Source organism: Carettochelys insculpta, chromosome 11 (genome assembly GCF_033958435.1).
Source record: "Carettochelys insculpta isolate YL-2023 chromosome 11, ASM3395843v1, whole genome shotgun sequence".
Classification (NCBI taxonomy): domain Eukaryota; kingdom Metazoa; phylum Chordata; order Testudines; family Carettochelyidae; genus Carettochelys; species Carettochelys insculpta.
In genome coordinates, this window is record NC_134147.1 from 48,247,627 (window position 1) to 48,261,677 (window position 14,051).

The 14,051-nt window shown below is 39.7% G+C and overlaps 1 protein-coding gene across 7 annotated transcripts in view; it reads left to right on the plus strand.

The window, feature by feature from the left end:
• CFAP20DC (CFAP20 domain containing) overlaps positions 1–14,051 on the plus strand; it is a 180,046-nt gene that overhangs the window by 78,497 nt on the left and 87,498 nt on the right. For 6 of the 7 annotated variants that reach the window (XM_075005363.1, XM_075005359.1, XM_075005364.1 and 3 more), the window contains 2 exons: positions 7,282–7,421; positions 9,721–9,901. In XM_075005363.1, coding sequence (XP_074861464.1) covers positions 7,282–7,421; positions 9,721–9,901 — 321 coding nt within the window. The remainder of the gene's footprint in view (positions 1–7,281; positions 7,422–9,720; positions 9,902–14,051) is intronic. The other variant, XM_075005360.1, reaches the window with a different exon arrangement.

Below are 14,051 nucleotides of genomic sequence, written 5' to 3' on the forward strand. Positions count from 1 at the left end.
CTCACTGACCTGCTAGAATTCTTTGAATGTGTCAGTAAAATAGTGCATAAATATGTATATGTGTGTGTGTATAGATAGATAGATATAGATATAGATATATATAAAAAGAGAGAGGGAGAGACCTAATTTATTTAGACTTCCAAAAGGTTCTGCAGAAAAGGCTAAAAGCTTGAAGATACAAAGTAATCACAAAGAGAGAGGTAAAGAACTATCTTGGATCAAAAACAGGCTGAGAAACAGAAAGCGGAGTACAGTCAAATTTTCATCATGGCAATATTTTAATAGCGGGGCATCACAGTTCCAAGAAAAGAATAGGCTCATCATTAAAATAGCTGCTCAGTGCAATCATTTATTTAATGCACAGCTGAAGTCAGAAAAGCTGCCAAGATGTTAAGCCGCATAAGAAATAGGGTGGAAACAGTAGCAAAAGTATTGTGCCTTTATTTAAATCAATGGTTCATCCTTACCGGGATTACTGTATGCAGTATTGCGTAGCTCATCTCAAAGAGAATATTGTGGAGCTAACAGGGTTTGTAGAAGAGCAACTGAATGATCAAAGTACTGGTTTAACCGGTCTAACTATAAGAGATCAGGATGAGACCCTGCAAGAGGGGCCAATTGTTCCACATATGCCTACTGCAGGACATTCCGGCCATCCTCTGAAGTGTATGGATCTGGCAACTGCCAGAGTTATGGCACTGGACTAGATGGACCCTTGGTCATTTTCCGTATGACCATATGGCTTTCCCTATGTTAATATGTTTGCTTCAGCAAGGTGTAGGGGTAAGTATGCACAATATTGTGTATACCCATGTTAGAAGTTAGGCATCTGAAAAACTGACACAGATATTCATGTGAAATATTGTAAAAGTTAGAGTGACAGTTACTATGGGTGAAAAACTTTGTAAATTGTGTTGGTATTATTGGGGGATATAACTTTGATTACAGCATCTTTGCTACCCATGTAATTTGGTAGTATGTCAGACTGTTTAAAGAGCCCAAGCTTATCCTTAAATTCAGCCTTCCCTTAGAAACCATGGGTATAATCCTGGCGGTATTGAAGTCAATTGACATTTTGCTGTTGACTTCAGCAGGATCAGCATTTCACCCAGGTCTTTTAATACCTTACTACAACAAGTGAATCCTCCTTTCAAACAATTCAGTAGTGTTTTAATGAAGGTCTTTTAACAGCAGCAAAATGAAATATAATTAAAGTTATATGTCCGTACTCTCACAGCTAATATGAAAATATTCATAAACAAAATATAGAACTAATTTAAAATATAATTTAAAAAACTACTTAGGGCTGTAATTATTCTTAATTTTTATTCCATTCTTCATACAACAGTCTTCTAGTTTAATTTTACAAGGCACTTAATTATATGTTGGAATAAAAATTCAAAGCTGCACACAAGAATTTTAAGTTCATTTGTGTTTTAAAGTTCAAGGACACCATGATGCATGCATTAAAAGGCAATTCAAGAGCTCTTGACTACACTATTAATTAATTTTTTATACCTGAACTAAAAATTCTTGATAGAAATTATGGTTGAGCTTGACCATTGATAAGCAAATGTGCATCACTGTGTCTTGGCAAGGGCATGAACATAAAATCTCATTATTCTTGTCCTCCATTTCATTTAACAAATACACACACTATTTGAATGATATATCAAGTCTAAGCATTTACATGTTCTGGTAATCACTTTTTAGGTGCTATCCTGCTCCCACTGAAATCTGTGGAAAAACTCACATTGACGCCCAAGGAGCAAAAGTTAGGTCCATAGCGGTGTACACTTTTATTGTCCAAGAATAAAGACTGATTAGTATGCAAACTTAAAAAACATGATCTTTGAATCTCATGGATGACTATAAATGAGTATCTTCTACAATAGACTACACTTAGATAAATTGTAGTATTTGCTTCCAAACGTACGTGCAATAAGAGAAAAATTGGAAAATATGGACGTTTATATTGCATGGGTCTTTTTTCACAATTATTATTTCATTAACAGATTACAGGTTTTCCAGAATTAAGAATATGTCATGGCTTCTAAGTTGTCATGTAGGAGTCATTTTCTGAAATAGAGATGTAACCTGTTTGAGAGCAATTGTGTTTTGAATGATTTAAATTAAATTAATAGAACAAGCATGTATCCAGTAAATCATTGTGTCTAATTTAACTAAAAATTTACACTGTTAATTCCTTCCAATTCCCAACCCACATTAAGTAATGACTGTTAGTCAATGTAGGACTGTTGGAAGTAATTTTTTTTCATTAATGTGACCTCAGTTTAATTGAACACAGAATCAAGTCTGGTTATTTAAATTGAGTAGTTCAGCTCACTAACGACAAGATGCAGTGGTCCACTAAGCACAGATCAAAACCAGTAATTTTCTTAAAAATTCGTACTCTATTTTGAGTGTTTTCCTTTCCAGCAACACTGTGGGTTTACATTTTTTTTTCCTTTATTTGTTTTGAATAAGGGCAGCCATGTTTCTTTTCGGCTGCACTTTTTGACTATAAGAGTATCTTATACCCGGGATAAGTATATCAAAATTAATGTTACTCTGAGGCTATGTCTACACTAGAAGCATCTGTCAACAGAAGTTACTGTCAACAGCATAATCTCGACAGAACCTCTGTCAATAGATTGCATCTACACACAACTTGCTCTGTTGACAGAGAACTGCCATACTACACTGCCCTCTGGTGCTAGAAAGTGGAATGGCAGCTCTGCAAAGAGGGCTGCCAGGCAACTGGAAGCCCTGTCTGTCAACAGGAAAGTATACACTATACTGCTGTCACCAGTACTCTGTCAACAGATTGTTATGCCTCAGATTTTTGAAGGATAATACTGTCGAGGCAAATGCAGAGTTCTGTTGAGAATCTTTAAGCTTTAAGCATGTAGACGCTCCCTGAGTTATGTCAACAGAGGGCCCCTTCTGTCGACAAAACTCTCTTGTGTAGACCCAGCCTTAATGTTTTCTGGCTCTAGCTTGTCATAGAACATGATATGACCCAGCTAATTTAACATAAGAGTTTGTTTTCATTTTGCATGCAGAGTACAAATATTGTATGCAGACAGATCACAGTTTTACTTTTTTTTTCATGTAAAAGTAAATGATTTGCAGGTTGTTTACAACTAAGTAGACCCCAGTTACATTTCCACTGAATACATGAAATACATTGAGACAGAAGAAAAACATTCCTATTTGATTTTATATTTTATAAATTTGAATTTCAGAATATTGTAAAAACAAAAAAAGCATAATTTCTGGCACTCTGAGCTGGCGATTACTAGCTTAAACAAAGTTGTACAAACTTACCTGTCCACATATTTCTAGAAAGTTTCTGTACATCCATTTGAAACAATGAAGTGTCCTGGCATATCAACGTGTTACCTAAGTGCCTCTTCTAATTAAAACAAGTAAGATTTGTTTGCTATAATATATTTTGAAATAAAATCCTATAGTCTAGACAGATACATATGTCTTCTAATAGGTGATTTTCTCAGTTTTCCTGTTTCTTCTCGATTTTAAGAATTTATGAACTTTTAAGTAACCAGATAAGTTAGTAAAAGATTATATCTGAAAAGTAGAACTCATGCCTTGGATGTCTAACAGTGAATTCCACTAAAAATGAGGTGGATCAGAGGCTAAAAAAAGGAAAAAACAAGCTAAAAATAGTAACAGAGAGGAAGCTGTGCTAAATTAGATGTTGCCAAATCACCAGCACCTGATAAAATACATCTGAAAATACACAAGGAGCTGGCTGAGGGGGTATCTGAGCCATTAATGATTATTTTGAAAAGTCATGGAAGGTGAGAGAAATTCTAGAGGACTAGAAAAGGGCAAATATGGTGCTACTCTGCAACAAGGGAAATAAGGATAGCCTGGGGAATTGCAGACCTGTGAGCTTAACTTCAGAATCTAGAAACATAATGGAGCAAATAATTAATCCATTTCCAAACACCTGGAAGATAATAAGGTGCTAAGTAATAACATGGATTTGTCAAGAACAATTTGTGTCAAAACAGTCTATTAGCTTTCTTTGGCAGGGTAACAAGCCATGTGGATTGGAGGGGGCAGTAGATGTAGTAGTATCTTGACTTTAGTAAGGCTTTTGATACTGTCTTACACAACTTCCTCAAAAACAGACCAGAGAGAATACAGACTAGATGGAGCATAAGGTGGGTGTATAACTGGTTTGAAAATGGTTCCCAGAGACCAGTTATCAATTGTTCAGTCAAGCTGGAAGATTATATCAAGTGGGATCCTGTTGGGATCAGTTCTGGGTCCAGTTCTTCTTTATCAGCTGGTCTTTTGTTAATCCACAGGTGGTATGGTTTTGAGCAAGCGCACAGCTGCATGAGGGAGCAGGGGAAGGGCTGATGCAAACTGGGTCATGTAACCATTTTGTCACTTGTGCTGGGAGTTGCTGACCCCTGCTCTAGTAGGTAAAAATGAATGCTGCCTAACAGTTGCAGTCTTTCTGTAATTGTTCCTTGACCCCGCTTCACAATGAGCTGCATGAACTGCAAGAGCTTATACAAGTTGATAGGTTGTACCCCGAGGTCAGCCAGGCCTTCTTACAACCTTCTCTTGTGATTGCACTTCCCCCAACAGCTGCCAGGAGTAGGGGGTTCAGCCAACCTAGTTTCGCCGGTGAGACCATCTGGTCTATAGCAGGTGAGATGATCTCAGAGGCCGTCTCTACACAGGCCACCTTTGGAAGTGGCATGCTATTACATGGAGCAAAAGATGCTAATGAGGCACGGTTGCAAATTCCCCGCACCTCATTAGCATAATGTCACATGATTTGGAGTCCAGAAGACCGTTCTTCCGGACTCCAAAATGCCGTGTAGAAGCGTGGCCCGGGGGGAGGAGGGGGAAGCTTCCGGAAGGAAGTCCTCCTTTCGGAGGCCCCTTCTTCTTTCGGGAAGAAACGTGTATGGAAACGGCCAGAGAGTTAAGATTTCCTGCCCAGGATGTAGTAGTACTGCTTGGAACAGAAACAAACTCCTGCAGTTGACTGCTGCAGTTCTCTCACTCTGCTCTGCTTTCTGGTTGTCCCCTGCAGGAGAGCAGTTCAAGGCAAACCTTCTTGAAAATGGCCTGACCCCACCACAACCTGAGACTTGTGCCTGAAATTAGAGGAAAAAGGCTCAAGTAGGATGTGCTCATTTGGATCATTCTGTGTTCAAGCTATTCTTAGTACCCAGGTGTCAGTTCAGTACCCAGCTGATTGTTTTCACAGCTTGTTCTGTGGAAGTTGCTACCTTTCCTGGCATTTGAACAAAACACAAGTCTGTAGAGTTCAAGCATTCGTCTTGACAATGTGGGAGAAGGGATGCTTCCAAAATTACTTTTTAAACTGACTCCCTTTTATTCTAACCAAAGTTTACACTGTTTCCTTTATTCACAGAGCTTGCCTATCACCTGCACTTATTTTGTGTCTCTGAAGTACTTTCACAGTTTATTCACCTTTTGCCCTGTGCTGAATCAACTGTCAGTCAATGACGTACAATCCCACAATTGTGAACTTAAGGGAACTTTTCTCATGCATAGTGATCAGAACAGGATTGGGCTCTTAATAGTTGTGTAAACTGTTTTGTTTTTTTTTTTTTTTTTTTTTACATCTGTTCAAGTGCAAGTGTCATTTTTTGAAAATTACTGATGAGACACATAATGTGGTTAGTATTTCTCCCTCAGAAATTGACCACAGTTCTGGTAGAAAGTTTCATATGAATTTTATTGTTAGCAGAAAAGAGCCTGGAGTGTGAACCTTCCAGGACAGTACATGAAATCAACGCTTTTTGGTCAGGGTTTGGATGAAGGGATGTAAGAATTACACTACTAAAATAATGAGAATGGTGTATCCAGATTGAGAAATGAGTGTTTATTTTAAAACAATTAGATGGTGAACCATCAGGTTATCCTATCTAGCTATAAAAGCATATAGCCCTTAGTAAAGTAATAAAATAATTAATGGTAACATCTCTGACCTACAAAAAGTTTTGGTTTTCACTAACTAGAGAAAATGAAATGCCTTGAGCTGCAGGTTTAATCTAATCTTTGTTTTAAGCTTGTACTATGAATATAATATGAGTTCTTCCAGGCACTCCTTTCAAAGTTCAAAAATCAGGCTTCCTGCAAATGGAAGCTTTGATAAGTTTAAGCTGCAGTTTAATTAGAAACTTTTTCTTTTTATCCACTAAACTTTGGTTTGCTTTGTTTTACTAATCAAAAGCTCAAGTTCTTTTTTGGTCATATCTTCTTTTAACTACACATATTTGTTCATTGTGGCATGTGACTGGTATGTGTTGATTTAGACAGTTAATTGCAGTCAATTAATATGAACATAAACAGAGAATTTTCATGCTAATCAGCTTTTATAATTGATGTGTGGGCAAAAGGAATTCCAAACTAGTCAGTAAATTGTAGAAATTGACAGTAAACTGAACAGGTCGTCTGATCTTTTGAGATGGCAGCTGTTAATAACAACCGAATGTCACTTCAAAGAGAGGAGAACAAGGAGATCCTGGCACACAGGAACTTCTTTTCCTGTGAGTGATATTACCAAATGATGCCAGTGACTACAGGTTGAACTCCTCTCATAGCGCAGCCTTGGGACCTGACTGGTGCCAGACAAGAGAACTTGCTGGACTATGGGAGATCAGTATTGTCTAGCAGCATTACCAACGCTTCCGCTGCTTACTGGGAAATTAGAGCTGAATAACGGCACAGAACACAGAACCAGGACTGGTAGCTAGGAGCAAACTCAATGGGACCAAGGGAAACTCGGCCACACCCATGATTCATCCAGCTAACTAAAATCATGCCAGATTATGGATATTGCCACACAAGAGAGTTCCAGATCAGAGAGCTTCAACCTGTTACATAAAAGATTTATAACATTGACTATTCCATGTGTTTATCTGTGGCACTGAGCGCACTGTTAAGTGGAAAAGGAAGAATATATTTGTATTTTGTCAGCAGTAAGACACACACACACACACACACACACACACACACACACACACACACACACACACACACACACACACACCTGTTGTGGTATTACAAAGATATATAAGTATTTCTTGGAGGTACTATTTTTCCTGTATGATTTATGAAATAATTATTTAAATTAATAGAAAAACAAGAATGAAGAAATAAGAATTTGTTACTGTGTCAAATACTATGATATATCATGCTTGTAAATGTGCTCAGCCTAAAGAATCATGTTTAAAAAGGTGTTGTGTTTTGTTTTTTAAGTAGACCAGTTTATTAACAGAGGACAAGGCAGTACACATAACAGTAAAAGCCAAGATGTGTCTCACATTGCATTTGGATCCAAGGTCCTTGGCCCACCTCCACCTTCTGGAAGAAGATTCAACACAAGGGTATCTGGAGAGGTAGGAAGACGGGTAAAAATATAAAAAGAAAAAAACAGTACCATCTATCTGATAGGAACAATTGCCTTTCTTATCGCTTGAGAGTCAAATACCACATTGTTTATATATGATGGAAGAACTAAGGTTTTGCAAAAAGTTTTTTTTTCGGAATTAATTTCTTGTCTCTTGAGAATATTTACTTTTCTTATAAAGTTTATTTTTATAGTGCCAACCCACGGCTCTGGAGCTGTATGCAGCTTTTTGAGCAAGTAAATGAGCTTCCACGCTCCAGGTTGCTTAGCAGCACTCTACACATGCACCCCAGTGCTTGGAGGGAGAAGTCCATGATGGCAGCAGCTCCAGTGAGTTGCAGGCATTGAGTTAGAGTCAGGGTGAGCTAGGGGCACCTGGCTCTGCGGAAGGGAGAGGGTATTGAGACACATGTATGCATTTTTATCTCTCTTTCTGTCTCTCTCATTCTGTGTAAATGTAGTGAGAGATAGATATTTAACTATATAAAAATAAATATATAATACATGGCTGTTTTGCATTCTATCCACATCTATTTTGGCTCTTAGACTTTAACTGGTTAGCCACCCCTGTGCTAAATCTTTGTTTTTGTAACTGAAATTAAGAATATTGTTTGACAAAAGCAGGATTTTTCTGTGTGTTTCAATGGAATCTTTAAAATAGCAAAACAGGACCACGGTGCAAGGGGCAAACTCTGCACTCAGCAGTGTATTAAGTGGGTGATTCTTTCTGACAATGAATAGTCACTGATCTACAGAACTGAGAGCAAGAATAACTCTGGTGGTAGAGCGCTGACCCAGGAGATGGGAGACCCAGATTTTACACCTTCGTCTGGGGTTAGCAGCCTTTGACTTGCAGGACATCATGGTAAATCGCTGGTGAACTGAAAGACATTTTGTTTGCCTTCAAGTATCCATTGGCACAGAGCTCTTTAGCTCCCAAAGGCTGTGGTTCACCATTCCTGTCCAACGGGATCTATCAGAAGCAGCACTGCCACAGGGATGTGCTGGGCACCTCTTTCCGCAGCTCCCATTGGCCAAAAACTGCAAACCGTGACCACTGCAAAGTGCAGGGGCCTCTATTGTGGGATGGTCAACATAAGAAAAGTGACTCACAGCAGAGCTTACCCTGATGGGCCACAAGCCAAAGTTTGCTGAGTCCTGCCAACAATTATTTAATTATGTTTACACAGTGGAATGCCTTCAACAAGAGAGTTTGAAAGAAACTAGCTCCTCCAGAGAAGGTGCGGTAGTTCTGAAGAGGGAAAGGGGAGGAAAAAATGTAGTTCTTAGTCTACTTAATGAAGTATAAGGTACCTTAATTGGTTCCATATTAAAATCTGAAGTGTTAAAACTATGAGTGATCAGTATGTTGCAGATGTACCTAAAATATTAAATGCATCCTAATGGCCCGTGGATGCTACTATAACCTCTGCCTAATAATAGCATCCTTTTTGTAGCTTTTTACAGCAGACGCTCAGCACTGACAGAGGTCTCACCAGTAATGTCACTTGATTCCTTGTGTAGTTCACCCATATCGTGGTGTGTATCTGGGCTTCACACCAGCAGTGTCCCCCAAGATTCAATAAACATCTCTCTGCCCCTATGGTATCTGTCCCAGTAACTCAGAACAGAAGCTTTGTGGAGAGCGAACCTCGTATAGGGTAAAATACAGTGCAATAGAAACTCCTTATGAACCACGGTAACTGTCCTAATAAATAACTGGTGGTATTATAGGCTTGAAATATCAGCTTTGTATGGATGAGGAATGGAATCAACTTGAGCATGGACTTCATTTTAAATTAATTCTGGCATAGCATGTCTCCTTTGTCTTTCATTGCTTCTATTTCTTTCCCTCTCCTGTTAGTTTTCCCTCCCTTTCCCAACACATGATTCAGTGTCCTGTACCATTGCTAAAAACATATCTAACAGTTGCTTTGAGCACTGTCTGTCATTAACCCAGATGCAAGCACCCTTGAGAGCCCAAGTGTTTTGAGAAACTCACTTTACTCAGCAGTATCCTAAAATGAGTTTTATGCCTCGGGAATATGGGAAGCAAGGAGAAAGGGAGCTCAGGATTTTGAAGATGGCAGTCATTGGGCTGACAGTGAGAAAATATCCATAAAGAGGTGACATGGGTGTCCTACAAAGTTAATGTAAAAATAAAAAATAAGCTGAAGAAAATCTTTTGTAAAAAATAAATTTAATCCAAAATCTGTTTTAAGTTTAGTTTAGAGAGAGAATTTTAAAGTTGTTACCTTACCTTTCATTCAGATTTTTTTCCCTTAAAGATAACGAAATCCTTGGGTAGTCGAAGTAGCAGATCATGCCAACAACTGACCTTAGAAAAAGGAAGCGAGTCAGTACGCGATACCAGGAAGTCTGAATTGTCTTCTTCACCTGTCTGTGAAGCTTTTGATCAAGGAGACAAAGAGAACATTCACCAAACAAAGCAGATTACAAGTCAAAATGGTAAGACACTAAGGTGCACAATATTTGAAGGCTGGTTAACAGCAATAATATCAAACAGCTTTGATGAAAGCCATACTTTTCACCTACAAAAAGCTTTCACATGCCTCTGACTTAAATAAGACACTTGTGATAAACAATTGTTTGTTCCTTCCCAGACACTCCAGTCTTCCTATTTTATAGTACTATGAGTGAAATCATAATACTGAGGGTAAAATTATAGGCAGAGCTGGTTGTTTTAAGGATGCCTGACACTTTTCATTTGCATACAACTCTGCCAAATTTTAACCATCTCAGCTAAAAATTTCCAGATTGGGCCCAGGCAGACTTATTTTTGAAAGGTTCAGTGAAGAGAGTTCTGCCATCTCTGAAAATGAATCTAGGGGAAACCAGGATGTTTTGCCAGTGCTAAAAATGTTTCTAGCCATCTATGTGAATAGTTCTAATGCCTCCATGCTTTGGAATAGGTGTATACAATCGGGCAGGAGGGTATCGGGGGCAGTGAGTTGCTTTTTCATGTGCTCAGGAAAATTCAACCCTATGTGGCCAAATTATAAGAAGCTGGTTGATGAACATCTTCAAACATGCTATCTTCTGTGAGTCTCCTCCCTGTCCAGGAAACAACCTCTCCGACTCCAGATAGCACACAAGCAAAGCAGCTGTTGCAGCAAACTCTTTGATTAAGGAGAAAGTACAGCAGAGTCTCATGATTTGCAAACTTAATGTTCGAGAATTCAATTATTCCTGAGCGGCCACTTCCTGGCACCCCGGGCAGGAGCGCTGGCAGCTGCCACTTCCCCCGTGGCCCCGGGCACCCCTGCCACATACGCACGTATTCGCAAAAATCAACATTCACAAGCGTTATAAGCATGGAACCCCCGTGAATGTTGGCTCTGTTTCAGGAAAGCACTTTTTGTTTTCAGTGAAGTGAATTGTTTCCATTATTATGTGCAAGATGTGTCATACCATACATACTGTGCTTTCAAGGGGGAAAGGTAGCTAAGGGACCAGCTGAGATGACATGGTCACCTGGGTGATCCCAGGGCACAGTCATTCTGACATGTGGGTATGACAGTCCCCTGCCTGGCATGCTAGTTGGCTGATCAGGCAAAGGTTGTACCTAAAGGGAACAATAATAATAATGCAAAGGTGTTCTTTCAGTGGGGGAAAAGCAGCTGAGCAATCAGTTTATGTGGTTCAGTTGCCTTCTGAGGCCAGCCTTTTTGATTTTCTTTCACCTGGGATTCCCTACTTTTACTTCTTTTCTTCTGAAAAAATGGCCATTTGGTTTCCACGGGAGGGCAATGAAGGCAATGCAATGTGGGAAGATGACATCACATACCCACAACCACTTGCTGGGTTTTCCCATAGTACACCAACAAAAAATACCCAGAATGCTACAGGGCTAAGGGGACTGTGGGATAGGTTCCCATAATGCATTCCAGCAACAGTTGATGTTTGGCAATTCAGTGTGACAGCACTAACTCGACTTTGTGCAGAGATGAGGATACTCAAATTCAAATTTATAAAACCCAGCATTATAAAATTGAATTTAAGAAATTTAATGTATATTGAAGTGTAGATGTAACCTGGTTGTTCTTTGAACAAAGCCCTTGTGCATGTAATTGTCTCCCCATTCCTTTGGCAACAAATCCAGCTGGAGAGTCTGTGTTGTGAGAGTTTAATGTTTGTTAAATAACAAATACCAAAATTAAGAAATAGTTCAGGACTCATTAAGGGCTTGTCCACACAATAAATTGCTGCTCAGCAGGCAAGGGAGTTAATCTATAGTGCATCGGCTTGATGTACAGCTTGTAAACAATGGATTGTGTGATGTATTCTGGATGAAAGCTGGAGCTATGTAGGTAGATATAGCAGTCAGTAGGTTTCCAGTACATTGGTGATATTTATGTGACCATCACTTATTTGCACGTTGGTGTCCAAGAAGTGTATCTGTTGTGTGGACTGGTCCAGGGTGAATTTGGTGGTGTGATGGAACTTGTTGAAATACCCGTGGAATTCTTCAAGGACCTCCTTCCTGTGGATCCCAGTGATGAAGTGTAGTGTTTTCAGTGGTGTGTAAATAGAGGAGTGGCACTTGGGGTGAGAACTGTGGAAGAGCTGTTCTAAGACAGCCAAAAAAATGTTGGCATACTGTGGAACCATAGCAGTGCCACTGAGTTGAAGGTATAAATTATCCCCAAATATAAAATGCTTCTGAATGAGGACAAAGTCACAAAGCTCAGCCATCAACTGTGCTGTGGTGTCATTGGGGATCGAGTTCCTGACAGTCTATAGTCCATTTTCATGCAGATGGAGAGAGTTCCTACATCCACAGTGGCCTGGATGGTGTTTTCTGGAGAAGATCACCAATGGATTGTAGTTTTCTTGAGAAGTCAGAGATGTCACAGATACCTGGGAGTGCTGGGAGTGTAAAGCCTGAAGACACAGTAAAAATGCCAATGACACAGATGATGGGGCATCCAGGATTTTCAAGTTTATGGATCTTGGGGCTCTCAGGCAGTATCTACTGCTTCAGAGTTTCTTGAGAAGGAGTGTGGTTTGTTTGGTTTGGTTTGGTTCTTTTTGTGCTGCTCAGTGGGATCAGAGGATAACAGCCTGCAGAATGCAGTGGGTGACATGGCCACATGTCTTGTTAGAATCCACCGTAGCCCCTTCTCCCAGGCTTACACAAAAAACAAGTCTATTCACAGCTTATTGTCCTGAGTATTGGGCCATTAAGTTCCTTGAGTACAGTAGGGTCTCAGCATTTGCAAACTTATGTTCACAGAGGCTGCCACTTCCTGGGGCTCAGAGGCAGGGAGTGCCAGTAGCTGCTGCTTCACAGGGCTCCGGGTGGGGAGCACCAGCAGCCGCCACTTCCCCAGGGCCCCGAACAGGGAGCACCAGCAGCCACAGCTTCCCTGGGGTCCCAGGCAGGAGCTCTGCCAGCCACCTCTTCCCCAGGGTCCCAGGCGGGAGCGCTGGCAGCGCCAGCCGCTGCTGCCTCGCTGGGGCTCTGGGCTCCAGACCAGCAGTGGCTGCCATATTTGCCGAATTCAACATTCCCAAGGGTTCTCAACACAGAACCCTTGCAAATGTTGAGACCCTGCTGTATTACTGATGGCCCCCAGTTAGCATGACCATGTTAGTAACACGTGTTTATATTTTGTATTTCTGACTTCAAATACAGGAATGCTACATGCCAATAAATGGTCTAATCATATTTAGCAGATTACAACCTTTCCAATGATATCTCACATGAAGTATTGCTCATAAAGCATCATCCAGTTGTCCTAGTCATTAGCATACTCCCAGAAATAATATGGAATCCCCTATTGTACCAGCACTGGGCCTTTAATTGCTCAAGGGTACTGCAGGAAACACTGAGCAGAAATTTCAGAAGCAGATTCCCAGGTTGTGCATGTGAAAGGAGACCTGACTGATTGAGAATTTTCCAGTCAAAAATCCCCCTTTCATATTATAATTTTTATTTTACTTTAAAATATTGCAATATAATGAGTAATATTAGTACAGTCAAAACCAGATGAGCTATGCAATGTCTAGAATTAGGAAATCTCCCTACAAGTAGATTTTCATAAACATGAAAATTCTTTTCTAAGTAAAAATAAATTGTTCTTTCCACGATTATTCCCTGAGAATGTACTGAGCGCACTATGTAATTCGTGTAACTTATTCACAGTCATGAGTTCAAACTGAAAGTTCAGTTTTTTTCTCTACTGAAACATCAGTGAAACAGCTGATCTGCATGTCATGCTGCCCCATCCACCACAAGAGCCATCAGCAGACAAGAATGGATTGAGAAGCTGATATTTAAAAAATGCTGGCAAAAAAAATCTGAGATAATCAATGCTGTGGCACTAATTTTGTGTTATTTTACATCTCTTCTCTATCCAGAGTAAGAAATTCTCTCTCATAAATTTCAAAGGATCCTGAACCAGTTCACATAAAATAGAAATGTCTGTGCTGCACAGATTATGGATATCAAACACTATGCAACAGAATTGCTTTAGAGCACTGATAGAGATTTTCAGGATTAAACAAGGAGTGCCAGAACAATGCATAAATAAAATAACTTCAGACTTTCATGATGAAAGGAAAGGGACTAAAAATAAATTATTCTTTAAGCTCT